The sequence below is a fragment of the Artibeus jamaicensis genome, unplaced genomic scaffold (assembly GCF_021234435.1).
Source record: "Artibeus jamaicensis isolate MK-2021 breed Jamaican fruit bat unplaced genomic scaffold, CSHL_Jam_final contig_76, whole genome shotgun sequence".
NCBI classification, from domain to species: domain Eukaryota; kingdom Metazoa; phylum Chordata; class Mammalia; order Chiroptera; family Phyllostomidae; genus Artibeus; species Artibeus jamaicensis.
The window spans coordinates 23533150-23559171 of NW_026521954.1; the positions used below are offsets into that span (position 1 = coordinate 23533150).

Below are 26022 nucleotides of genomic sequence, written 5' to 3' on the forward strand. Positions count from 1 at the left end.
TGCATGGGTGGAGTTGCTTTCAACCCAAAGTGGAACCCCAAAGGCCTTCCAGATGGGGGCCTGGTGAATAACCCCCCCCCAACACACACCATGCTGTTGGGTACCTGGAAATCAGACCCTTCGCGTAACTAGCAGGGAACCGCATCGATGGAATGACACCCCTTGTGGGCTTGGGGATAGGAACCAAGGCACCCAAGTTCCTTAGAGAACTAGAAAAGTGCAGAAGAGGCAGAATTTAAACTCAAGCCTGTCTGATCTCAGGTCCTTCCACTATAACAAAATCCCCTTCGAGATTTTCCTGCTTACGCAAATGACATAAGGTACCCGAAGCCCCTGGCATGGACAAAGTGCTTAACCAGAGTGAAGGGAACTTTAAGAGCAGGAGAGAAATGCAGGACCGGAGGCCTCCCCTTTCCTGCCACTGTCTTTAACAGTAGACCCTGCCCGTGGTGGTCTCAGCTATGATATTTGCAGCTAAAGGTCACCAGGTGCTAAAGGTCACCAGGTGCTGCCATCGGCATTTTGCTGAAAACGTGACGTGTGTGGTCTCATGTAAGACACCCCTGGCTGTCGAAGTCACGCCGTGACTGCAAGTGATGCTATTCACTCTAGTGGGTGTGTGTCCATCCCATTCAAAAGTAAATTTGAAGGGGCCCTTGATAAAGACATCTCTATCGCTAGATGAATTACAGCATAAGTTTAAAATTTTAATTATATGCACGGAAAGGATCACACCCTAAACTTAGTGATTCAACAAACACAGGTGAAGAATCTACTGTTTATGCAAAAGACCCAGATCTGGTTAAGGCTACAAAGCAGTCACTCTGATTTTAGGTTTTCAGCTGCTGACTGGAAAGTAAACTGGGAGTCCAGGGGCGGAGCTCACGTGTCCCCGGCCATGCTGGGTGAGGAGAAGGAAACTGTCTCCGCAGAGTGGGTGCCTCCACACAAGGAGCACCCCAAACACTCTGCCCTCCACTCTCGGGGTGCAGGACAATCAGACATGCCTGGCGCTGGATTCCAGTGCGGGCAGGGCGCTACCCAACTGTGGCACCTGCGCCCTGCTTCTGTACGTGTTAAAGAAGAGAAAAGTCCGTTACTCCGAGGGCCACACTGGGGAACGTGCGTGAGAGCCCCCTGGAACGGGGCCTGTCGTTCCCGGCCGCGCGGTTGGGAATCTTGGGCGGTTGGGCCCAAGCGGATAATCCAGGACGATCTCTGTTTCAAAGACACTTAACTACTCCTCTTAATTACGTCTGCAAGGTCCCCTCACAGCACCACCTGGGCAGTTTTTTGACTGAACAAAGGATGGGACTATTTGGGGACGTCATTAGAATTCCACCTACCGCAAGACCTTCACCACCCCAGGCCCCAGACTCTTACCTCTCACCTAAGAGGACCTGTGTCACTCTCTGAGCGAGCACCCTCGCCTGCGATCTTAACGGTCACAGCACCTTCCCTTGACTCACTCGAATGTTCCCTCCTGCGTAGGAAATGAGCCTCCCTGAAGCCCTGGACGCGGCCAGAGACCCCGGGGATGACGACTATGAAGCCCCCAGGCTTCCCGTGGCAAGCACGTGGCAACTGATGAAAATTCTACCCGCCAGGCCTCTAAAGGAGTCTGAATACGCAGGTAACCGCTGGGGTCTGAGATCCGCAAGTGCACGAGCTGCCACGCTGCCCAGCAGCAAAGCCGCAGGTGCTGATTCAGATAACTCTAGGGTGCAGTCCCGCCTGCAGGGCTTTCTGGAGGTGGAGGTGACCGGAACCAAAAGCAGGGTTCGTAATCACTGACCTGAACCCTGAGAGTTTCTCTAAGGGTGCCGTGTATGAGGAAGGTCCAGCTCCCACCAGGCGACTGCGGGCGGCAGAGCTGTGTGATGGCTGGTTACCAACTGTCACGATGACCTCTGTGAGCCCTAGGAGCAAGTGCTGAGCACCACAGAGGGGAGGCGGGGGGTGGCGCGGGGGTGCAGAAGATGTTCAGACAGTTTGCAGTGAGGGGCAGAGAGCAAAAGGTAGACCATCCACTTGGCCAACCCATTTTGCAGGTAGGCAGCGTGTGAGTGGCAGGAGGGTGAGGCAGAAAAGCTCAGCTTCTCACCAGGGAGGGAGGGCTAAGTCCACACCCGCTTCCTCTGTCTGGCGGGGGGCACATCGGGCAGCTGCAGGGGTTCCCAGAACCTGAGATGGAGCCCACTTCTGAGCAGCGGAGAGGGGGGGTCTGGGCTGCCTGAGGCCTGACCCCCTGAAGTGAATCCACAGGCGTCTCTTGAAGAGAATCGCCTGTGAAAGCGATGATATTCCTTAGAGTCCATTCACTCCACAGGCACTTCCCAAGTGTCCACGTGTGCTGGGCATCTCGTGTTGGGGCTGATGGAGGGACACGCGGGTCCATGAATCCTGATTCCTGTTCCCAGGAAGGTCACAGTCAGGCGACCAAGAGAGAGAGAGAGAGAGAGAGAGAGAGAGAAGCAGATAAACATGGTAGAAGGTGTCCACTGTATAAAATAGAAAGGAGAGCCAGGGTGGGTGTGAGAGCGTGCGGACCAGGAGGGTTTCCAACGGTGAGACACAGCCCGGCCCTGGCAGGAGGAGAAGCATCCCCCAGGGGCTGAGAATGAGGATGTTCCAGTGCAGACGTGGGCACTTCCGTGCACGGACCGGAGGGGGTGTTTCTCTTCTCTGCCCCACAGTCTCCCCCCCTGGGAAGCGGGTATGACTCTCATTTTTGCTCTTTTCCCAGACACGCGCTGTTTTGAGGATGTAGGGGGCCCTCCCCTCCCCTTAGATGGCACGAGGTCGCTCCCGACAGAGCGGCAAACCTGGAACATGCAGGTGAGGCTGGACTGCGTGAGTGAAGGCTCGGCTGTGTGAGCGAACACGTGGCAGGTGGTTCCCGGCAGCCAGGAGACCCCACCTCCCACTGTGAGGCGTGTCCTCAGGGACCAAGCCGTCAAGCCCCCCGTGATGGGTGGAGGGGAGGGGAGAATTATCGTGAACCAGCTTCCACCTGCCTCTCATCCACAGCTCATCCCATTCTCCATAAGCAGAACTCGAACTCAGGTTACTGTGATAATAAATACACATATCATTTGGCCCAGATTCCAGGCCCAATGCTGATTGGCTACAGCCAACTGTGACCACATCCACAAAACAGAAATGAAAGTCCCCGCCACACTTACCTCCACGGCTGATTGGAGACTACAAAGACTATCTTACGAAATATCTCGCAAATGCAAATGCTCTAAACACGTATATAGAACTTTATTTTTAACAACACTTTTGCTAATGCTTAATTGTCTTAATGCATAAACACATAAACTAGAAATTAATCACCCCTGGGGTTGCAGGGCTCTCGGTCTTAAGGTTTAGTTGGGTTTATTTCCCACCGACATTTTCTACACAGACATAGTTTATGGAAGGGAGTCTTGTTGTATAATGCATGCCTGATTGTCTTTTCCTTTCACGTTACCGGTATATTCTGGTTAGAAATCAATTTCCCATGTGATAAACATTAATAAGCAGAATCTTTACAGATACACCCCATTATGGAATTTTTAATTATTTTCCTTAACCATGGAGTGAAAATACTGTAAAGGCCTCTGGTGCATATTGAGAAATTTCTATCCTCAACACTTATTTAATGTACCACCCTGGCTGCTGTGGCTCAGTGGATTGAGTGCTGGCCTGCGAACCAAAGTGTTGGGGGTTCGATTCCCAGTCATGGCACACACCTGGGTTGCAGGCCAGGTCCCCAGTGGGGAGCGTGTGAGAGGAACACACACTGATGTCTCTCTCCCTCTCTTTCTCCCTCCCTTCCCCTCTCTAAAAATCAATAAAACATCTTTTAAAAACTTATTTAATTTACCCACACAGAAGCCCTGTGTGGGAAAGTCTTCCACATCCAACCAAGACTGGCTATTATTTTTTAAGTCATTTTTAACTGATTTCACTGTTCTTTTTTTTTAAATTTGTTCCACATTTATCAGTAAATATGAACACGCTTTTGCACATAGCACATTCTCCCTTTTGCATTATTTTTTCATATTCTCTGTTTAACTTGAGGGCTTCTGTTAATGTTGACAAGGACAGGAAGTTACAGATTCTACCCAACAATGTCCCTGACACGGGACACACCCAGGAGAGGCTGGGAGAGCAAGGCGGGGGTGAAATAGTCACCACCTCTCCCTTACCCGGCACCACACTGAACTCTGCAACCATTTACTCAACAAATTCACTGAAGAAATAAGTGCCAAGGGCCGGACATGGTGATGGGCTGGTACGCGTGTGCCCGCTCTTGTGCTGATCTGCCAGCTCAGCTGCTTTCAGTGAACTTGATCCTGTACAGTCATCTTTGTCATAACTCAACGACATGAATCGACTAAATGTTTTCCCTCCCTATTGTAAAATGAAAAATCTAAGGCTCAAAGTAGGCTAAATGCCTTTCCAAAGTTTCACAGCAACAAGAGACGGGGTGGATCTCAAATCCAAGTGTTTTTATGACAAATACCACCCAAGGCCACCATGCTCATCACCACCACATGGTACACACATCTGCACATAACGACTGACTGCCAACCATGCACACTCAGAATGAATGATGGGTCTCTATGAATGATGGGTCCAGATGCCTTTATCCTTGGGGACCTGACCACACGGAGCAGTGGGACCTCGGACGGTGTCACAGTCACAACTTCAGGGATAATGGTGCCCTGTTTTCTTCTACAGGTGGACAGACCCATTTCCAAGGACGTCAGGAGCCAGCATGTTCAAGGTACAGTCAGTCACAAGCTTTGACATAGCAGTATAGTTCTTTGCTTCCGAAATCTGCCTGCATTTTTGTTTCTGGCCGCGGAGTTTCTTAAACAAGGTGATCTACCGAACTTTCATCTTTGGTGAAATAACTAATTTTAGTAAGATTGTCATACATCTTAGGCTTTTTTATCACCTTACTGTACTGATGAAGACATTGTGGAAACTCATATTTCGTGATGTGCAATTTCAGAAAGAAATGGTTTGAAAACATATGGATTGTGTTAGACATACAACTAAGATAGTTTTCTAAGCATACTGCCAATAAAATCACCGCGAGATAAAAATCTAATTTTAAATTGTTGATTAATTAATATGAAAACAGATATTAAAGCTTGAGGCAAAGCAACTCAATTTAGAGATAAAGATACAGGTATGAGGCAGAAAAGAAATAATCAATTTTGGTATTGCCAGAAGCACAGAGGACAGTGAAGAAACTCAATAGGATTGTATCCACTATAGCTCCTCCCATTGTTTTCCTCCCTCCCCCATCTTCTCTGACTGTGTCCAATCAGAAAAGACGGAAATCCTATCATTTACATTCCCTGCCCATTGAAACCAGTTTCTTTCATAGGCGATGGTAACCGTCAGAGTCTTAAAAGGAAACAGATGGCACAGTCCAATTGGGGCAATTTAAGGACGTTTATTTACGCAGGACCGGTTCCCCGAGATGCACAGGCATCGGGGAAGGACAGGGACGGGGCTCAGAGCAGGGGCACTGACGCCACCCCCAGGCCCAGAGCGTGTTTGCTTTTACAGTTTGCTGTGGAGGCCCGTCTGTACCTCGATTACAGAGGCTTCTTTGACCATTAATTTGCCCATCAATGTGTCTGTTTAATGACTAAGACAGTTCTGATCCCAACTTCAACATGTGGTTTGGGGGTTTTGCCCCCGACACCACCAAGCTATATCGGACACCAGCTGAGTGAGCTACATGTTGGCTCAGTTGTGACCCTACCTCCCCAGATATGACCTGAGCTTGTGCAGGTAAGGGGCCCAGTCCCACAAGGCCACCTCCACCCCCTCCAGTCTCATGTCCGGGTTGTCACCCATGCTTCTGACCCCCTGGCTATAGATTGGAGGACCCCACGCCCCCGCTCCTTGGGCTTGATTAATTTTCTAGAATGGTTCACAGAGCTTAGAGAAATATTTCACTTACTAGATTACTGGTTTATGATAAAAGGATGTAACTCAGGAACAGACAGATGGAAGAGATGCCTAAGTCGAGGTCCGAGGGAAGGGTAAAGAGGTTCCATGCTTCCTGAATTTCCACCAGTTCACCAAAGCCAGAAGCTCTCCTAATCTCACCCTTTGGTGTTTTTATGGAGGCTTCTTACAAGAGAAAAATTCTGTATTTTGCCCTTCGTAATGGGTCTGGTACCTAACGCACACCCACATTTTTGGCTCAAACTTTCAGGAAAAAAATCTTCCATTTAATTTTTTAATTCATTTTCTTTATTTCTTTGTTTCTTTCTTTCTTTCTTTCTTTCTTTATTTATATTGAAAAACAAAACCACTGATCATATTCCGAGCTATTATTTTGCATAGGTATCATTATTGCTTTCTACAGTTACACTTTTAATGCATAAGCATAAATAAAAGAATTTAAGATGTTTTTATAGATATGGAATTAGCCCTACCCATGTATAATGTGCATTCTTATTTTACCCCCCAAAATTTGGGCCTAAAGTGCTCCTTATACATGGCAAAATACAGTAATTAAATTATTGGCCATTGGTGACTGAACTTTACCTCCAGCCCCTCTGCCCTTCCCAACTTCAGTTGGATTGAAATTTCCAACCCTCCCATCACGTGGGCAGCTCCGCAGACAACCAGCCCCCATCCTTAAGTGAGGCCTAAAATTCACCTCATTAACATAACAATAGACACCTCTTTGTTCTCATCACTCAGGACATTTCAGGGGATTTAGGAGCACTTTCCCAGATACAGAGACAAAGACCAAATGTGTACTTATTGTAAGTCACAATATCACAAGTGTCCATTCATCTATTTATCTACCCCTCGCCTAGTCACATAAAGATTTTGGAGGAGTTAACAAAAACTTGCACAGTAAAATAGAAGAAAATTAAAATAAAAATTGTAGAAAAATCTAGATAGACTATATGACAAAGATAAAATTCAGGATCCTCAGGCACACATCTCTCCATCCTATTAAGATTAAGATATCGAATTGCCTCCAAGCTTCTCGGTGGTCTTAGCAAAAAAGGGACCCTGCTTCTTTATGTACATCAATTGCCCACAGCACAAAAAGCAAACAAGTTTCCAGGGAGAGCAACAAGGACCTGGCTTTCAGAGTTAAGGTAGTGCTACCAGTTTTGTAGGAGATGTTGGCTGGTATATGGGTAACACGGCTACAGAAATAGACCCCAATGTAAACTGAGGCCATAACCACAAACAGGAACTTAATGAAAACAGGGCTTACAGACCTGGAGGCTCGTGGGGAGAGCTTGGGTGGAAAACCTCGATAGGAATAGTTCTCTTTATCTCCTCCTAATCTTCCATAATCAATGGCTCTTCATCACCACCCAGAGCTTTGAAGCGCTACACAGAAGAGGAGGCTGAGAAGGGGGAAGTTAATATGAGTTCCCTCTGTTTTTAAGATCAGGCATCTTCCTAGAAAATGCTTCAATGATTTATGTGTTTATCACAAACTTCTGTGGTTTTGATGCAAACACATTCTCAGATAATTTATTCATTCTCATAAAATGTCGTAGAAAAAACATATCTGGTGACTCAGTAATGGCAGAACTTTATGGTGATATTTTCCATCAAGTTGAGCAGTTATAGACTTATGTTAATGTACATTTCATGTTAGTTTTCTTATAATCATATTCTGACATTATCTGGAAACCATCAGATTTCAAGAACTTATCTTCCCTGAAGCTTGACTTTATTTTCATCTCCAAAAATGGATAAAAGTTTTCCTTGAGGGGAGAATATATACACAGTGTAAGTTGTTTGTGACGAGCCATTAGCATTAACCACAGATTGAAAAGAAGCCGGCTTCTTTTCAGATGAGGGCGCAGTCATATTCAAAGGTGGTGTGGTTTTGCTTCCTAAACTGCAAATAGGAGGCTGAAAGGAATCTCTCTCTGCCTTAGACGTGAACCAGGCAGAAACTCTAAACCGATTTCCTCCGAGGTATTGAGCACATCATACACGAGAATGGATGTAGAACAAAATACAATAAACTACCCAAGAAAAGACCGAGAACTACACAGATGGGACTGAGCAGCGTTGATGTGTCTCTGAAAACATGAGCTTGGCTGAAACGCAGCAAAATGGAACTGCACAGAATGCCATCGAAGGGCCCTTCCGCTAGTTGGCTTTCAGACGAATTTAGATGCCGAAGGAATTAGAGTCAGAGATGACGTTGTCATCAGTGTGGTTCCACTCCTTCGTGCTACGCAAGGAGGTCTAGCAAGGGCAGTGACTTGCTCAAGGTCACCAGGCAAGTGGTCACAGCCAAGTCCAGAGAGCCCAGTGTTTTGTCAACCACAGCAACGATTCCAGAGTCTTACTATATGTGCTAGGGCCCAAATTTTTTCCGCCAAGTCCTCCTACCTTCTGCTTCCTAGCTGATACACCATAGCCCACTGACACACACAGCGCCAAGGTCAATGCCAAAGACACAAACTGATGGCTCATGCTATCACCCCCTAGTGATGGAACACAGCAACACAAAATACTGCAAAAATGATGCCATTTAACAGACTGACATTTGTTTCAGACACAACCCCTGGCTCAAAAGCAACAGAGGCGTTAATACAATATTCAGTTCAAAGTTAATGCTATAAACTCTGTAAGACCACTCATGAATGAGGCCACAGAGCAGGGCTTGGTCTCATAGCCACACGGACAGAACTATAAATGATAAGGCTCCAGAAAGAAGAAAGGCCTCTGGTGAACTGCTTGGCGTAGTAAATGCACTTTCCAATAGAGAAATTTAAAGTGACTACAAGTAGAATTTTAAAAAGTAAGCAGTCAGGACACTCCGTGATAATCGCCAGGGTAGAAGGTCACTTTGTCCAAAATCTCTTTGTGCCAGGGTGTCGAGTTACAGAAGGCCACGGGCCACAAGGAGCCCACAGTCTGGCTGGTTCTGTGTTAGGTATTGTGGGAACTCAAAAAAAAAAAAAAAAAAAAGAGGGCAGGAAGGCTTCACAGAACAAGGGACATGGGACTGAGGAGTGAGAGCGTGACCTCAGGAGACGTTCGGCAGGATTCCTGACGCCCAGAAGCAGCCAAGACGTACATGTGTGAACGGTGGACTTGGGTCAAATCCCAGCTGCACCACTTTCCAACCATGAAATCTACAAGCACCTTTCTTCCCCAAGGTTAGGTTTCCATATCTCCAAAACAGAGAAAATAGCGCCCACATCCTAAGGTATCTGTCTGCTTTCAAGGTGACAACCGGTGCAAAGCACTGTCTCCAGCACAGTCCCTGGGACGCGGTGGACCCTCGACAAAGGGACATTGAACCAGTGACTCCCAGAACCCTCCCCTCCCTCTCCACCCTCTGCCCTTGGCCCAGCCCAGGGCTGTCTCCCACCTCTCTCTGTAGACTGAGTCTGTCTGGACGTTTAGCATACAGAATAGATCTGTTGTAGACAAATTCTACAACCGGCTGGACTCCGCGCCCACAGGGGCCAGCTCACGGGACACTGTTTTCCCTACAGTATGTGCACAGGGCCGTGTCGGGCACGTGTGGATGCACAGTAAACGCTTATTAGACTAACTCTAAAGTGCAGCGCATTTGGATTATGTATTAGGTGAGCTCTGCCAGGTGTCACTGGACCAGGAGAGACGAGCCTGGGGCCCTCGGTCACACAGGCCCATGAGGTGGGGGGGGCCTCCAGAGGGGTAGGTCAAGTAGCCTGGGCTGCTTCTGGCTCCATCTCGGCTCCAGTTTTAAACTTAGCAAATCCCATTCCCTCCCTGGGCCTTCCCCGCACCCCTGTAAAACACAGGGGACACAACAGTCTAGAGTTTTGCGAATCCATGGATGCAGTTCGTGTGCACAAAGCCACCCCTTCCGTACCCCGTGCCACCGCCCTCGGTCTCCACCCTTCACTGCGCCCTGACTGCCCAGCCCTCCTCCAGTTCCCGAGACACCCGGTCAGCAGGGAAGACGTCTCCCTAGGCTCATTTCGGAAAGACATTTTTATCCCATGTTCCTCCCTAATCCCAGCATAAAGCTGTTCAAGTACATGGTCAAGTGCACGATCCTAAAAATTGTACTCTGACCTTCTTTGAGGAGTTGTCAAAGCAGGTAGGCCCCTCCCACATCCTTGACTTTGCTTAACTTAATTGTTCCCCCCTCGACCCAGTGACTGACTTCAGCAACTTACCGCTGGAATTTCCCAAAGTTCAACAGAGTTGGAGAGTTTTCTCAAACAGGCCTTGTCACGTATCCATTACCTGCTTGGACCCTAAGTTGCTTCCTCTTACTCTTCCATGTCGAGTCCTTAGGACCTCAGGGCCCAGTGGTTCCCTCTCACAGATCGCGGAACTCAGATGGAACAAATCCTGTGACCGAGGCCAAGTTTTACACGATCTTGTCCTGACGCTGTTTCTCCTCTTATACTGCTGGTCTCTTTCTAAAAGTGCTGTTCTTCATGATCACAGATAAAGGGTATTACATATATTTCACACCAACTGAATGGTAGCTAAGAGAAAAACAAGCATTATTTTATTTAACCCTCACCATCTAAGGAATTACACTTTGTTATCTGCACTTTAAAGACTGAAATGAAACTGACATAGCAACTGAACTCCACACATTTAAATAACGTGCCCAGAGTCACTCAGTAAGGGACAGAGGAGCAATCAGCACCCACAGGAATGACTTCGAGGACCCTATTTGCGACCATTCTACTGGGCCATTGTCCCTTTTGTGAAGAAACAAAGTCTTTGACCTTATATGTCTTCTTGTGCAACTGTTTAAATCACAGATAAGGAAACCAAGGCTCAGAGAGGCCAGGCGACTTCTATTAAGTCACTCAGCTCAGTGGTAGTAGCGCCGAGCACGTCAGAAGCAGGTAAATGTTTCATGACCAAGTCTCTGAAAATAACGTTTAAGAACAAAGTTGGAGGACTGACGTTTCCCAACTCCACGACTTACTGTAAACTGCAGTAATCAAGACAGTGACCACGAAAGAACAAAGAGATGAAAGAAACACGACAGAGACCAGAAACAGACAGATATATATGTCCAATTGCTGTTTGACGAAGAAGCGAAGACAATAAAATGTGTCAAAGATTTTTTTTTTAACAAACAGCACCTGGAACAACTGGATAATCACATGCAGGAGAGAAAAAAATTCTAAACACAGACCTTACACCCTTTATGAAAGTTAACTCCAAATGGCGCATAGCCTTAAATGAAAATCAAAACCAAAAAACTCCTAGAAGACAACACGGAGGAATCCTAGATAACTTTAGGCCTGGTGACGACTTCGTAGATGTAACACCAAAGAGACTATCCATAAAAGAAATGATTGGTAAGCTGGACTTCATTACAACAAAAACTGCTCTGTGAAAGAATATGCCAAGAGAATTAGGAGACAAACCTCAGGCTGGGAGAAAATATTTTCAAAAGACACATCCGCTAAAGGACTATAATCCAAAATCTACAAAGAATTCTCAAAATTCGACAATAAGAAAACGTGCGCCCTGTTTAAAAAAATGGGTCAAAGATCTTAATGGATGGCAAATAAGCACATGAAAAGACACTCCTCATCACCCGTCATCAGGGAAATGCTAGTAAAACAAGCAGCTACCACCCCAGACCTACGAGAAGGGCCAAACAGAAAGCCCTGGCAACTGCAAGTGCAGACAGTGTGTGGGGCAACAGGAACTCTCAGCTCCCCGATTATCCTCTTGTCACAATGGATATAGACGCAGCACACTTTTAAATTTCATTTGCTATATTGACTCTCCATCACTATCTCTGTCTAGACAAGCAGCAAAATACTAAATCAAACCCTGATTTGTACTATCTGCCAGTTTCCATGGTGTAAATAAATATTTCCACGATGGCAACTTCAAGCTACCAACAGGATCTTTGAAGCATGGTGTTGGGAAGAAATGCCCTTTCCCAGTATTTGCAGTATAGACACAGTATCAGTAAACAACTTCGACAGCCAGGATAACAGTAAAATGTAGTGGGATAATTAGGCAGTCACAGTTTTGAGCATGTGTTACCTTTTTTTGTGCTATAGCTCCAGTGTACATTGATATATAGTTTACTTCCAAATAATGACTGTGTTCAACGACTGCATTGCAAAACCACCTGAAAATGTAACAACCAGCCTTTGGTGTTACAAGCTGCTCCAGACACACAGAAAGTCTCGCGATACTTGCTTCTTCTCTGGGAGGTTTCTCTTTAACTTCCCAGCCCCTCTAAGGTTAAAAAATTCGTCATGGTTTCACCCTGATAATTTTCAGAGGTAATGGTCAGACTGGGTCCAGCAGAATCTACAGCTCTGTGGGGCTCACCTCGGCACATTACCTCCCAAGAAGCAATAAACTTGGCAGCCGGAAGGAAATCTATCGCGTCTCAGACGGGAAGAGCCAATGAGGACACTGGTGGGAGGCTGCTAGTTACACACTTGGCCGCCAGGTGGCGCGCGTGCCGGCCTCGTCCCAGTGAAACTGCTTTATTCAATTTCAAGATGGGAAAGACCTGGAAGGAGAAATATTTGAGTCTCCTTGTGTGACAGACATGCAACTTTCCATATAACTTGAGAATGTGCATTTCTTCATAAGGGGAAATTGCTATATTCCCGCTAATTTCCCACTCCACAACAACTAGAAACAGTGGGTGTGCAATAGAGACCACGCCCTTGAAGTGCCTTTGGCCATGCATTTCACGTGCGAGCGTCCGCCAGGTGAGTAACCACCCCTCCCTTTCCCAGATGAGAAAGTCCAGCCGTTCTGCAGTCCATCCGTTCATTTCACGAGCATTAACTGAGCACCTGCTCTGATTCTGCCCATAGGAAGCAGCAGCAGCAAGATTCAAATTCAAGAAATTCAACTCCGATCTTAATCCTCTTCTGTTGTCCCAAATGCCTGAGATGGTATCACTTTACTTAAAAAGCCCCCTCAAAAAAAAAAAAAAACTGGCTGTATTTTACCTGGATTCCCTTCAAAGCTGTAAGGCAATATGACCCACTGATTCCCCTGTGTGGCCCGGTTTTCTTACCAGTGGAGTCCCTGCAGTTCATCGCTAACTCTTAGTTTGTAGGATTTCAGTTACCTAAGTGACAAATAAGAGAAAGAGAAGCTCAATGGCGTAAACTACTTCGAGGAGGCACGTTTGGCGGAGCTGAAACCTCAGGGGCACTGCTGTTGCTGATGGTGTCGTGCGCAGATTTGTAAGGGAGAGGAGGACTGGGTGATGGCAGGGAAAACTTTGCGTTGCAATGAAGACACAACACTCTGGCCTGTGTGTCCAAAAGATGAACGGTGGCTGAGTCCTTACATAGCCTGTGAGACCCCTGTGGTCAGGGCACCCCCACCTCTGAGGTCAACCCCCAACCCCACCCTTCACTTCTACCACCAGCTCCCCTCCCTCACCAACTCCCCTCCCCCACAGGCACTCACCTCACTTCAGGGCCCTTGCGCTTACTGTTCCCTCTGCCAGGAATCCTCTCGCCCAAATAGACCCTCACCTGGTTTGCTCCCTCACAGTCCTCTGGCCTCTGTGCTCCTCACCCATCCCGGAGGCCTCCTGGGGTCTGCCTAAAAGACAGCAGCCCCAGCCTGCTCTCTCCCTCTCCAGGCCCCGGGGTCTCCCGCATCCTGCTTCACCTTTGTAGCATCACCTGTCCTCAGGTGCTTTCGTTTGTTTGTTCTCTATCTCTTGCCACTGAAATGTAGGTTATGTGGGAAGAGCATTAATAATAATAATAATATTACATTCCCCAACAACTGCATCAGTATATGCATCGAATATGAACCCATGCCAGACACAAGCTCAATAACAAATCAGTGAGTGAAAGGAAGGCAGACACCCTTCCCTCAGCTCCCAGTCCCTGAAGCAAACGAGACAGGTGTCCTGAGATGACAAATGGGATGTTCCTGTCGGATTCCGGACACTCGGTCTCCCTGTTGATTTTTTGCCAGTGAATTGAATTGACCCCCCATCGATGTAGCAGCAGCTATGAAAAAAGTCCTCCTGGAAAGCTAGCGTCTAGTCCAGCGGGAAACTCACCACCATGAGCCACCAGGGAGCTCCCCTGGTTGCTCGGTTGCTCCAAAGGGGACGCCAAACCCCAAGAAAACAAGGGCAAGTTAATTCTACATTTTCTAATTTTGTGCCTTAAGAAAACATCATGGGGTGTAAGCTTTTTGGTAATATCATTAAAATAGCCAAAGATCCAAATTAACTATGTTGCTGCTATTGCTGAAATACGTGCTAGGTCATATTTTTGTTTTTATGATGTCAAGAACATGTATGACTCCTGTTTATCTCATGCAGAGAAGTCTATTGTAGTTATTTAAGACATTTTTCCAAAACAAAAACAAAACAGGGAGAATGTAGATTTTGTTCAATGAGGAAGTTCTTTTAGATCTGGAAGACCCCAGACCAGCATGCATTGCATCTCGCTGGGTTGGGTTAAATAGGGTTGGATGGTGCTGTTTTGGCAGCTGAGTCTTCACCCAAACGAAATCTTAAGAGGAGACCCAATGGGAAGTAGATAGAGTGGGGACCCCCCAATGGCATGGGTGATGAGCCAGAAGTGGCCCCCAGCTGCCTGGGCTTCTCAGGAGTCCCCAGGGTGCGCCCAGGGGGTCTGTAGAGCACAGCTAAAGCCCACTGTCTCACAAGCAAGGAGGCAAGGCCGCCCAGGCCGTCCTGGGTTGAGGCATGAACCTCATATAACAGGAGACACTCGCTGTCTCCAAACAACACCACGTCACCTCCATGTTCACGGAGAAGTGAACACCACCTCCTCCAGGAAGCTTTTCTGATGCCCCAGACAAATTTAGGTCCCCCATATCTTCCATCAATTCCACCCTTTGCTCCTTACAATTCCCATCACATTTTAAACAACGTTTCCAGTGCCTGTCCACCCACTTCCGTGTCCAAGTCGCAGCCACAGGAGCCGGGCCTTTCCCCTTCCGCCTTACATTGGCCTGGAAACAGAACTGTGACCGCCTTGAGAGGAAGGATTGACCTATTTGTCTTTTCACTCCCCGCACCTGGTAGGTACTAGGCTTAGCTCAGAGTAGCAGCTCAATAATTGTCTTTGAGTTGAGTTGAGTTATGGAAATAAAACTCCCTAAAAGGCAGGAAGACCTTTCCCGGCCCGCACTCGGGCTTCAAGGGTTGGGTGGTCTTCAGCAACTGTCCCACCTAGTTTGTCCTTAGTTGCGTTGTCCATAAAATAAAACACTTACATTCTGAGGTCTTTAAAACCCTTCTTTCTAGAAAATTCTACGATGCAATACTCCCTTGTTCAGAAATGTCCAGTGAAGGTGTTAGGCCAGAACTTGAATTAATGAGATTACTATATATAAAAGAATGTTAACTCTAACCGAGAACTAGTGGTTAAGACAGGATGCGAAATCTTGTCCTACCACTTACTAACTGTAGGGGTCACTAGAAGCAAGATGCTTGCCCATGCCTCGGTTTCCTCATCAGCCGCAGACAGGTGAGGACTGAGTGAAGTTACATAACTAAAGTATTTAGCTTGGTGCTGGGTACCTAATTAGATATCAAAAAATGTTCATTTATATATTTTTACCAAGATTATTCACATGGGAATGGTTTCCATTTAAATAGGTATAAAAATAGCTTGATGATATTTTCTGTCGACTCACTACTGGTCCCTCTTATGTTTTAGGAGACAAACCCACCAAGAGAAACAAGGTAAGAAGAGCCCCTAAAACACATCTGTTACCCTGCCCTTAGTTTATTGGCTTAGGATGTGCCCACCGTGAAGATATCACTTGAACATTATATCCTGGAATTGAGTTGGGATCTATAATTTTCGTTTGGAAATCAACCAACTCTCAGCAAATTTAACAGTAAGTTTAATTTCTGACTCTCTTTCTTTTTGCAGATCCCTCCACCACCTCCTCGGTAAGACACTGAAAACAGTGGGGTTTTTTTCTGCTATACACTAAATTATAACTTCCAGAACTTGAAAAGCTCCAGAATTTAAAAAGGGGAAACACAGAAGTTTGACATGGAAAAATTAACATGAGTTGGCCAACAACCAGGATGAAACAAGCCTTCACTCACCACGTACTCGCTCCTTCACTCACGGCCGTCTGCTCAGCGGGCCCTTCCCCCACCGCTGCTCCCCATCCCTTCCTGTGCTCCCCCCCTTCTCCTGGTCCAGAAACCCGCCCAATGGGACTGGACCTGGGAAATGCCTTCAAGGGACTCAGGCCATATCAGCACACAGTCAAACCAGCACAGATAGTATCACTTTCGCACACAGATATGGAGGCGAGAGAGACAGACGGTCTCTTCGGCTTTGAGGGGCAGCCACATTTGTTCCCCCTGGGCCCAGTGGGCGCCTGGATCGTTACCCTGGCCGGGAATCTGCTCATCACTCTGCTCTCTGCCCTCCTAGAGGGAAGTGTCCGGGCCAGCAACCGAGCCTTCTTCCTCCCTGCAATCCCAGCCCCTGCCGACAGTGCCCTATACACTTGACAATGAGCGACTGAGGAAGGAGTGGGTGAGGCGGTCATCAACTGTCAAACATCTCCCCACTTCTCTGGGGAGTTTCAACAACTCAGATCCTCCAGTCTGTGGTAAAGGGGAGGCTACCATGGTACTATGTCCCTGGGCCTCCTACCGCTTGAGCCGGTGGTGGCCTGAAGAACCTAAGACACCTTGTAGAACATTCCATCAGAAAACAGAACCAAACCAAAGAGCAGGGGGGCAGGAAGGCAGAGTTGGGACTGCCCTCGTGCCCGCACCCGTCTGAGTCAGGCCGAGCTATGGAGTCTGGACGCCCAGAAACTGACACTCCCGCCCGACGCCAGGGCCTCTGAGGGCCGGGCTGTCCGAGGGGCCGCCCGTGCAACACAGCGTCTCAGCTCCCCCCTTGACCCTCCACGCAGGCTGCCCGTGCTCCCTCCGAAGAAGTACCAGCCCCTGCCACCCGAGCCCGAGAGCGGCAGGTCGCCCCTGCCTCAGAGGCACACCTTCCCCGAAGTCCAGAGAGGGCCCAGGTGAGAGATGGGCCATGGGGGGTGGCCAGGGAGACGGGTGGGCCGGGGAGGGTGACCAGGACCACCCAACCAAGAGTCACTGCTCACAACAGACTCCTTAACAGGGTGGCGGTGGGGGAGAGCTTAGAAACTTGCAGTTTCATTCTTTAACAGAAAACACAGCTTTATTTTTTTTGGGGGGGGAGGGGGTAATGATATGAGTTGTTGAAAGAATGGCTCACTTGAGACCTGAATTAGTTATTAGAGAAAATGTTAAATAGCAGAGCAGCATTGGAACCTTTTATGTAAAAACAAAAGGTGGTTCGGGCTACTCAGGGGCCAGTATCGGTCCCCGCTCCCCATCACCCAGGCTGGACGAATACAACCGCATGTGAAAACCGTTTGTCAAAAGCATCCTTACCTCGGTGACTAACAAGCATCACCAAACCAGCCCTACGGTGTTAGGTGCTGATGAGGGACGCTCACCTGCCAGCGTTCGGGGCACTTGGCAGCCATCTCCAACCACAAAACGTGGCAAACCGGAATGGGCATATTTTTCCCCCAAATAGCTCGAATGTCCAAAATTCCCTTATTCTAGGAGTTGGAGCAGAGATTAGCGTTTCCCTCGTGTTCCTGCCCAGAGCGAGTGATGCTTCCTTGCTGCCGGCCAGAACCAGCAGGTTGGGGCGCCGGGCGTCATTCATGAGTGGGCATTTCTCAGGGGCACAGTCATTCAGAATATCAGGCCCACTTGGAGCTTCCATGGAAAACCCACTTATCACTGGTTCTGATGGGGGCTGTTAAAGCCCCTAAAATGTCATCTCTCCTCTTAATTTTGTGGAGGGTCTCTTCACCTGTTCATCCTTCACAGCTTCACACAGACGAACCTCTTCCAGGCCACAAGGCGCGTCCCTCCCCCGGGGCCGTTTCCTGCCGGCTCCGTGCCCTGCTCCGTGGGCCCAGGGTGTGGGCAGGGGGAAGAGTGACCCCCCGGGCCAAAGTTTAGGTTCCCCTGCCTACCAGCTGGCAGACTGGGGGACTTCTACTAGAGCGACTATCTCCAAAGGAGTTAGCAGTGTCTGGGGACGGGACATTCCGGTTGTGACAACGTGGGTGCTTTGGGCACCCAGTGGGCAGAAGGCCAGGGATGCTGCTGGGCCTCCCACCGCACACGGGTGGGCCCCACAGCAAGGCCTAATGCCACTGGCGAGGCTCATAGTACGAGGCTGAGAAACTCCACCTTCGGGCAGAGGCCTACCCTTCTCCAGGCCAAGGCTTTGCTCCCCAGGGAGGTGGGGACGCCGCTGTCGCCACCACCACCTGCCTCCTGGGCTCACGTGCCAACAAAGCGATTCCTGACAGGCCCTTAACGCACGTGTTTAGAGCCACCGCTGAGTGCACTGCCGTCACCGTGCGCCCTTTTGTCCGGGTGCCTCTGCCTTCTCACGGTATGTGCTTGGCTCCACGCCCATCTCTCCCAGCCCGCACGAGGGCCCGCTCAGCCCGGTGCATGTTCCCTGCCCTGCACAGAGCACGCAGCTCATAGACATGTATTTCCTTCTGCCGCTTCCAAAGGGCCTGAGGCAGACGAGGAGTCGTCAGCTGGGCTCCGTTTGGTTTCTGTTCTCAGAGACAGACCAGGAGGCAGCAGCAACAGGAGGCCTCAAATCCGTGAAGTGTGTCATCCCAATCGGAAATGTGAGATGTAGCGCCCCTAACTCTCCCAAGCAAGTAGGCTAAGATGGCCCAGCTGGAACCCAGAGAGGCGGGGAGACAGAGATGGGAGGAATAAAACCCCAAAGGCGATGAGCTTGGTTAGTGTGGAGAAGAGAGAGAGGGTGGTACCATGTTTTGTCATGTATAATGCACATGTTTTTGCCCAAATTATTGAGGGAAAATAAGGATGTGCATTATACAAGGGCAGTACTAATTCCATACTTGTATAAATTTTTTTTATTTTTTTATTTATGCTTATGCATTAAAAATGTAACTCTAGAAAGCAGTAATGATGTCTGTATGCAAAATAACACCCTGGAATACGATAATCAGCTTTATATGTAAGTTAAAAATTGAATTAAAAAATTTAAATGAAAGGTCTTGCCCCCCGAACGCTTGGGCTAAAAAAAAAGTTGCGCGTTATACATGGCAAAATTAGTACCTTCTTTGGGGTGAGGGGTTTCCCTGCTGGGGACACACCAGGCATTGGGACCCAGAGGGTGCCGGTCTGGATCCCGGTCCGGATCCCGGTCCAGCCCCTTCCCGCGGGAAGATTTCAGGAAGCTCTGAAACGGCTCTGAGAACTGCTTCCCCTAACTGTACAAAGAAAATAGCCACCCCACGTGACAGAATGTGGTGGAGAGGGACGTGATTTTTCTGAAGTGTGGAGGACAGTGTCTGTAGCACACAGGGAAGAAGAAAAACACTTAAACAGCATCTCCTGCCGTCCCCAACAGAATTAGGCCCCCAGAATCCTATTTTCCTGAAAACACAGCCTAGATTTATTTTTTAATTTTACTTACTCATTTTTAGAAAGGAGAAGGGAGAGAGAGAAACATCAGTGTGTGGTTGCCTCTCAAGCGCCCCCTACTGGGGAACTGGCCCATAACCCAGGCATGTGTCCCAACTGGGAATTGAACCAGCGACCCTCTAGTCTACAGGTTGGTGCTCAATCCACTGAGCCACACCAACCAGGGCCAGAGCCTAGATATTCTAGTGCAAAATTTCTCATCCTGGCTTCACATTAAATTGATCAGGAAAGCCTTTTGAAAAGTACTATTCCCCAGTATCAGCTTTAATTGCTCCCAGAGATGAGACCCAGGTGTCCCTGTTTTTTTAAACCTCCCTCAGGTGAACCTGATGGGCAGCCAGAGTCAAGCAGGCCCCTTGGGACACTCCTGCCTGCACCCCAACTTCTAGTGTCTGCCAGAGCACTCCCTTGAACTCCGCCGAGCGAGCCCCACTCCTGTCTGGTCTCACCGTTGGCGGGGCAGCCCACTGGTGGCGTCAGAATCATTAGAGGCTTGCATCTGGCATCACGAGTGTTTCTGCCGTTCTAGCTGGCACGGGTTCACTCCGTTTCAGGCGTGGTAGCAATGGGGCCAGGTCTCTCCGTCGCAGATGCCCCCAGAGGGCAATGACATTTCGTCTCATGGAACCCTCCCAGTGGCTGGAAAAGCACGGTTCTCTAAGGATCTGAAGGGCAAAGGGCCTGGCCCCATGGGGGGCACACAGTAGGTGCCTGGTCAAACATCTCTCCTCTACCCACTGTGCTCGCACACACTCGGGCTCAGCCAGACTCGGAGAAGCCAGGTGACCAGGTAAAGTGCCAGGGCTGGTCTGTGACTAGTGAGCAGGCAAAAATGTGAGGGGCCCTGTGAGGGACCCTGGGAATGACACCACACACAAGAAAGGGCTGGGCCTCCTGTGGGTCATCAGGTAGCCATCACTGGGGATTCTGGTCCCCAGGAGGTGGCTGCCGGGTTCACTTTCTCTGAACAGAAGGGACACAGGCGATGGAGCTACTTCCACCAAAGCGGGAGGAAGAGCCCGGCTCCTTCCTAACAGCGGCTCCAGGCCCCAGAGGTGACTTGCCCCGCCCCTCCCTGTCCCCCAGAACAGGAGGCTGTGATTTACGTCTGGCAATCCCCCAGTCAGAGGCCGGCAGTGGGCAGCTGGGGCCTCCACAATGGGCTCTCCTCCCAGGGATGTCGGCGGGGCTCCAGCTATTGTGTTCTGCTCGCCATTCTCTCCTGCAAAGCTGAGTGGCGGGTTCCCAGAACAATTGCTGCAGGGAAGCCCTTCAGATAAGGAAATGCCATTGAAATCATTCCCTGAAGACTTGAAACTAGAAGCGAACTTTGAAGTGGGGGGATGGTCAGCTACACGTTCTCCACCATTGCAGCCCATTGTCACCACTTGTACAATATCCATGTACTTAATGCTTTTTGCTCAGCTCCTTTTTTTTTTTTTACTGAAGTAAATTAATGTAAAAAGGAAACATATTGCCATTAGTTAACAGCCACACAGACAATTTCAGACCAAAACTGAGCCTGGGGAGTTTTCTCTCTGCTCACAGGGACGTCCCTGTGTGGGAGGGTGTGGGCTGCATGAACTGTCACACGAGACTGTCCCGGACATGATGAGAAAGGGAGTGACCGTCTAACTAGTCTCCATTGTCATTTCAAGACCACGGCACGTGCACCAAACTGAACCATCCTGACAATCGCAGAGTAAAGGGCATTTGCCGAGCTCTCGGGCTGACTTCAGAGTCTTTGGGGTGCGTCAACTGCGTCCCAGTCCCCAGCTTACCGAGACGGACACAAGAAAGGCGCAGACGTCACAGAGCCACGGTGCCTCCTTTCTGCTTCCACAGACTCAGTGGCCCACAGCGCAGGTTCTGCTACAGGATAATTTCGATGAAGTACCTGATTTTAACAAGCAAAACACCCCCTTGCCCAACCATGGGCTTCCCTTTTCAACCAGCCACACGGGCACGTGTCAGTCACAGCAATTTCAGTGGCCAAAAAAAAAAGTACCTTTTGATGATTTGAGAAGTGAAAAAAATGAATATAGATTTCAGGAAACCATGGGCCTTTAAAAGAGAGAATCTATAGATTATGAAGATAAGCACATTTTTATTTACGAATGGGACCAATGCACTGGTTTTAGAGTGTGAACTTTATTGTTATGAGAGTTTTGCACAATGTCACCAGGGAAGGACACTCGGCGTCTCTCTGATCTGCCATTTCTTGCAACAGCCTGAGACCTACGCTTATCTCGGCAGAAAAAGTTTAATTCAAAAAGAAGTTTGACTGTTAACAGCATTCTGCAGATATCAGGTGGTCTTTTATTTCAAGTGACTCCCATACGTACTCTTCGTGAGAATGTTAATCAACTTTCTTTGTACCGTCTGGATTCACCCATTTCACAGAGGGGAAAACGAGGCCTCAGAGAGGAGGTTTTGCTTGGCCAGGGTGACGCAGCTCATGGACAGCAGAGCGCGGATCCGGACCTAATCAATCTAAAACAGAACCGAAAACTAAGGGAGGTTCGAGAAAGGCTATTTTTATAGTAAGAAGTGTTGTAGGCAACAGATGAGTCAATGCACGCTCTCGGAGACGAAGATAGGTTTCAAAGATCTCTAATTTTATTGATTACAAAATAATAGTCTAATTATAAATTTGGTGGCCAAGCTTTACCTGCGCAGGGGCGAACTTCCCCAGATGTGAACTGAGTCACATTAGCCTTAAAGCTACAGATGAAGTCGCGCGTGGCTCACAGACTACGGGGTTCTTATAGGGCAGAGCAAGCGAATGCGGGGTTACAGAAGCAGATGTGGCAGTTAGCTATTAGCCAGGTTGCTAAGTTAAAAAAACGAAAGTCTCTAATTGGTGGTTGGGAGCTGGGGGTCTCATCCGCGGGCCTTGGTCAGTTACCTTATTTGGCTAGGAATTTTAACCCAGCCATTCCCTGACATTTATTTATTACCCAGTCTCAGGAACTGCAGATGCCTAACGGCTGTTTGTATGTTTCTACTACTAATGGCTAGTAAGAAGTACTGTCCTCCGGGACACTCTGAGCGCCCGCTACACATGGGAAGAATGTGGCAAAGCTTATTCCACACAGTTGATGACCACATTTTATTAGCTGTCTCCAGCCGCAAAATGTGGCAAACAGGAGTGAAAGATGCTCCGGAGAGGCCAGGCGGCACTGTGGGGGAGAGAGCAGACCTTGCTCCTCCCTCTGAGACTGTGGCTCTGTCTCATGAATCTACTTTAAGAGAGAGCCCAGCCCCCGAAGCCAGGCGCCTTTGTTCTAACCAGGTGGGGAGCAACCAACTTGGGAGTCTGGTCAACTCGGGCACTTCGATGTCCAGGGACGGCTGTTGGTCACTGCAGGGATCTCTTGCAATTACTGGGGTTTTCGCTTAACAATCCAATATTTAAAGTAACCGGTTCCAAAGCCTCGCTTTCCTGAAGCCTCCAACTCCATCTATCAAGTGGTTGCTCTGTGTGTAAATCCAGTGATTTTTACTTAAACCCAGGAACCAACACCCTGCTGGAAGCCTTAGAGAGTTTAAGGAATCTTAAGGAATAAGACTCATTGACAAACAAAGGGAGCGAAATCTCCTTAAGTACTTCTGCTGCTGTGCCGGCAGGTTGAAACCCTGACGAGCAAACTTTAACAATTAATTTTTATAAATCTAATACAGTCCATGTATAAATATAAAAAATTCAAGTTCTCATAAACTGCTCAGACATTTCACAGATGGAGTCAAATGTAGGTTGACTCTTGAAACTTCAAATCACACAACTAAAAGCAATTATACACTTGAACTTGAAGCCACATGGCTGAGCTGTCAGAGATTAGCCTGTTTAACTCAAAAGCAATCCGTACGTTGGGTATTTGTTCTACTTTATGACTTCTAATCCTATTTATTTTGTCTTCTCATCGGCCCCATTAAAAGGGAGAGGTGGGGTGTTGCTGTAACTCTCTTCCAGGAGCTGATGAACCAGGTTAAAAACTGTGGGGCCCCAGAATGGACGCTTTGAGGTCAGAGACCAGGACAGGGCCTCGGAGTGCGGGGCACTTCTGAGATTATCTCATCTGCTACAGACAAACTTTAGAACACAGGCCAACACCCTCCACTGAGGGGGTGTCTCAGCCTCAGCCCCCTGGGGCTTCCTCAGGCCCAGCCTTTCCACCCACAGACCAGGGTGAACCAAGTGCACCCACCTCCGTTCCCAGCCGAGCCTCCTTTGCTGACGTGGAGCACGTCCTGGTCACAGAGCCCTCTGAGGGTCCAACACGTCCGTTTTTATCTCCACCAAGGCTCGCAGTGACCCTCTGCAGACGGACACCCTCACAGCCATTTTGCAGATGAGAAAAATGAGGGTGAGGACTGGTCATTGACTTGTCGACACCAACGGAAGGCTCGGAGTTTCTTCTGAGACTGGTCCAATGTCCCCATTAGCAGACCCCGGACTGGACCGTTCCCCTCCCGTTCAGTTTCATGGTTTTCCCATCTCCAGGCTCCATTTGTTACCAGCACCCTCTCTCTCACACTTGCTTCCTGGGGTCCCACCATCCCTGACAATTTCATGTTTAAAACCCTTTACACGTCCTCAGAGCCAAAAACTAAGAGCTTTAGAATCAAGGCAATAGCAGGTCTGACAGTGTGAATGAAACCTGGCACAGAAAACCAAGTGTCGGGGGGAATGGTCACGTTACCGAAATTCTCCTAAAACAAGAAGCCAGTTCATTCATGCCCTTTCTGCCACCACCTTTCCTATTGGCTCGTCACTGCTTCTTTTGCTTAGAAAATTACGAGAAAAATAACCTGACTTTAGTTCTACACAACAGTGATAAAGATCGCACTGGACGGTGGGCGGCTGCTCTGGCAATAAAATGTAATCAGAGGTTTGTAAGGGCTCAGAATGATTTTATTTTGATGGTTATGAACTGCTCTTTATGTGACACTGTGTTTCTTTTCCCTGCAGACAGATAAGCTTAAAGAACTTAAGTGAGGTAAGTAGCAACATTGTCCTCGGAAAAAAGGGGGATTTTTGTGCATTAAGTGTCTGCAACGGGCAAGATACCATTGGCTTTAAATGTTCTACTACATTTAGTCAGCGTAACAGCCATGCTGTGTGTTTAAAACAGGGATAACAGCTATTACTCTCCCTGTTTTAAAGGTGGGAAAACTAAAACAAAACAAGTTAAGATCCAGCTTTTAAAACAAGATCCTACTCGCCACCACATTCAGAGTTTAGGGGACAGTGACGAGAGGAACAGGCCTAGTTCCCGTGGAAGCCTTAGGGTCTCCACCCATGGCCTCCGGGCTCTGCATCACAGAAATAAGATGTTGGAAACTGTATTACACGTTGCCGTGTGTCCTTCACAAGAAAGGGCTACAAGTGGAAGATGCACAAGACACAGTCACACAGACTTGGGCTTGAAACCTGTTCTGCCGCCTTCTGTGACCTTGGGCAAATGTCCCCACCCCCACTCCACCGCCCCCAACCCTATTTCTGTTTTCCTGTCCATAAAAGAGAGATCAGTGCACCCAACTTAGCAAAGCTGTGGTAAAGTCAAAGTAAGCAGGTAAACGACCAGGGGGGCTGTAGAGGCTCAATAAACAGTGCGACAGTCAGCAAAGATGGAGCTGTCATGGGGTCCCCTTGGATGTTTGCGTCCATAAGTCCCCGAAGAGGAGGTTCCTTAACAGGCCGGTGGTAAGTGCAGTGCGACTGATGGAAGTCTCCGTACAGCGACAGGAGCGTCCTCACGTCCCTCCCCCTAGCCTCCTGAGGGACTTGGTTCTTGTCTTAATATGGGCCGATGCTCTCATATCTAGACCGCAGGGGTCAGCTTTTTTTCCTTCCTTCCTTGCGTCCTTATTTCTTTCTTTATTGGCATTAGAAGAACATTAAAATCAAGTCACATTTCCAGCGTGTGACTCCAACGAGAGATTTATTCCCTGTAATCTGTAAGATAATCAAGTCGAGGGGAACGACGAAAGAGCTGCTGAAGGAGAGGCCGGCCCTGGTTCTACTCCTGACTTCATCCACTCGCCCTCTTCTGGGACTGAGCTTCCAGGTGCTACCAGGAAGGAGGGAGTCAGGGGTGGTACCCACACCCCAGAGGGACTCCACCCCTTTCTTCCTCTGAGTCGCATTTGTGTGTCCCGAGCAGCAAATGGCTGCCACTCACAGTGACCTACATAACTTGTTGGCCCGTCTAAAAAGACAACAGGCCCCAGTCGAGAACAAACCAGGACGTGAAAAGTCGGCCTTGGAGAGCAGGAGGGCGTTCTCCTTGCAACATCGGTTGACATTTTGCTAGACGCTGATATCATCTAAAGAACAGCACTGCCTGGAAGAAAAACACATTCTTCCACCTTGTCTGCCTCATCTTGTGCCAAGATATTTCCCCCTTGTTTGTGTGGGGCCAGCATCTGGGTCCTTTCTTCCTCGCTGAAGCTTATTTCATAGGACAAATGTCATGCTTGTG

The 26022-nt window shown here is 48.4% G+C and overlaps 1 protein-coding gene across 4 annotated transcripts in view; it reads left to right on the forward strand.

Annotated features, from left to right (window-relative positions):
* The window catches only part of CLNK (cytokine dependent hematopoietic cell linker), a 124092-nt gene that overhangs the window by 72397 nt on the left and 25673 nt on the right, over positions 1 to 26022 (forward strand). For 3 of the 4 annotated variants that reach the window (XM_053672461.1, XM_053672462.1, XM_053672464.1), the window contains exons 6-12: positions 1492 to 1633; positions 2747 to 2838; positions 4732 to 4777; positions 15690 to 15715; positions 15909 to 15928; positions 16921 to 17031; positions 24510 to 24537. In XM_053672461.1, coding sequence (XP_053528436.1) covers positions 1492 to 1633; positions 2747 to 2838; positions 4732 to 4777; positions 15690 to 15715; positions 15909 to 15928; positions 16921 to 17031; positions 24510 to 24537 — 465 coding nt within the window. The remainder of the gene's footprint in view (positions 1 to 1491; positions 1634 to 2746; positions 2839 to 4731; positions 4778 to 15689; positions 15716 to 15908; positions 15929 to 16920; positions 17032 to 24509; positions 24538 to 26022) is intronic. The other variant, XM_053672463.1, reaches the window with a different exon arrangement.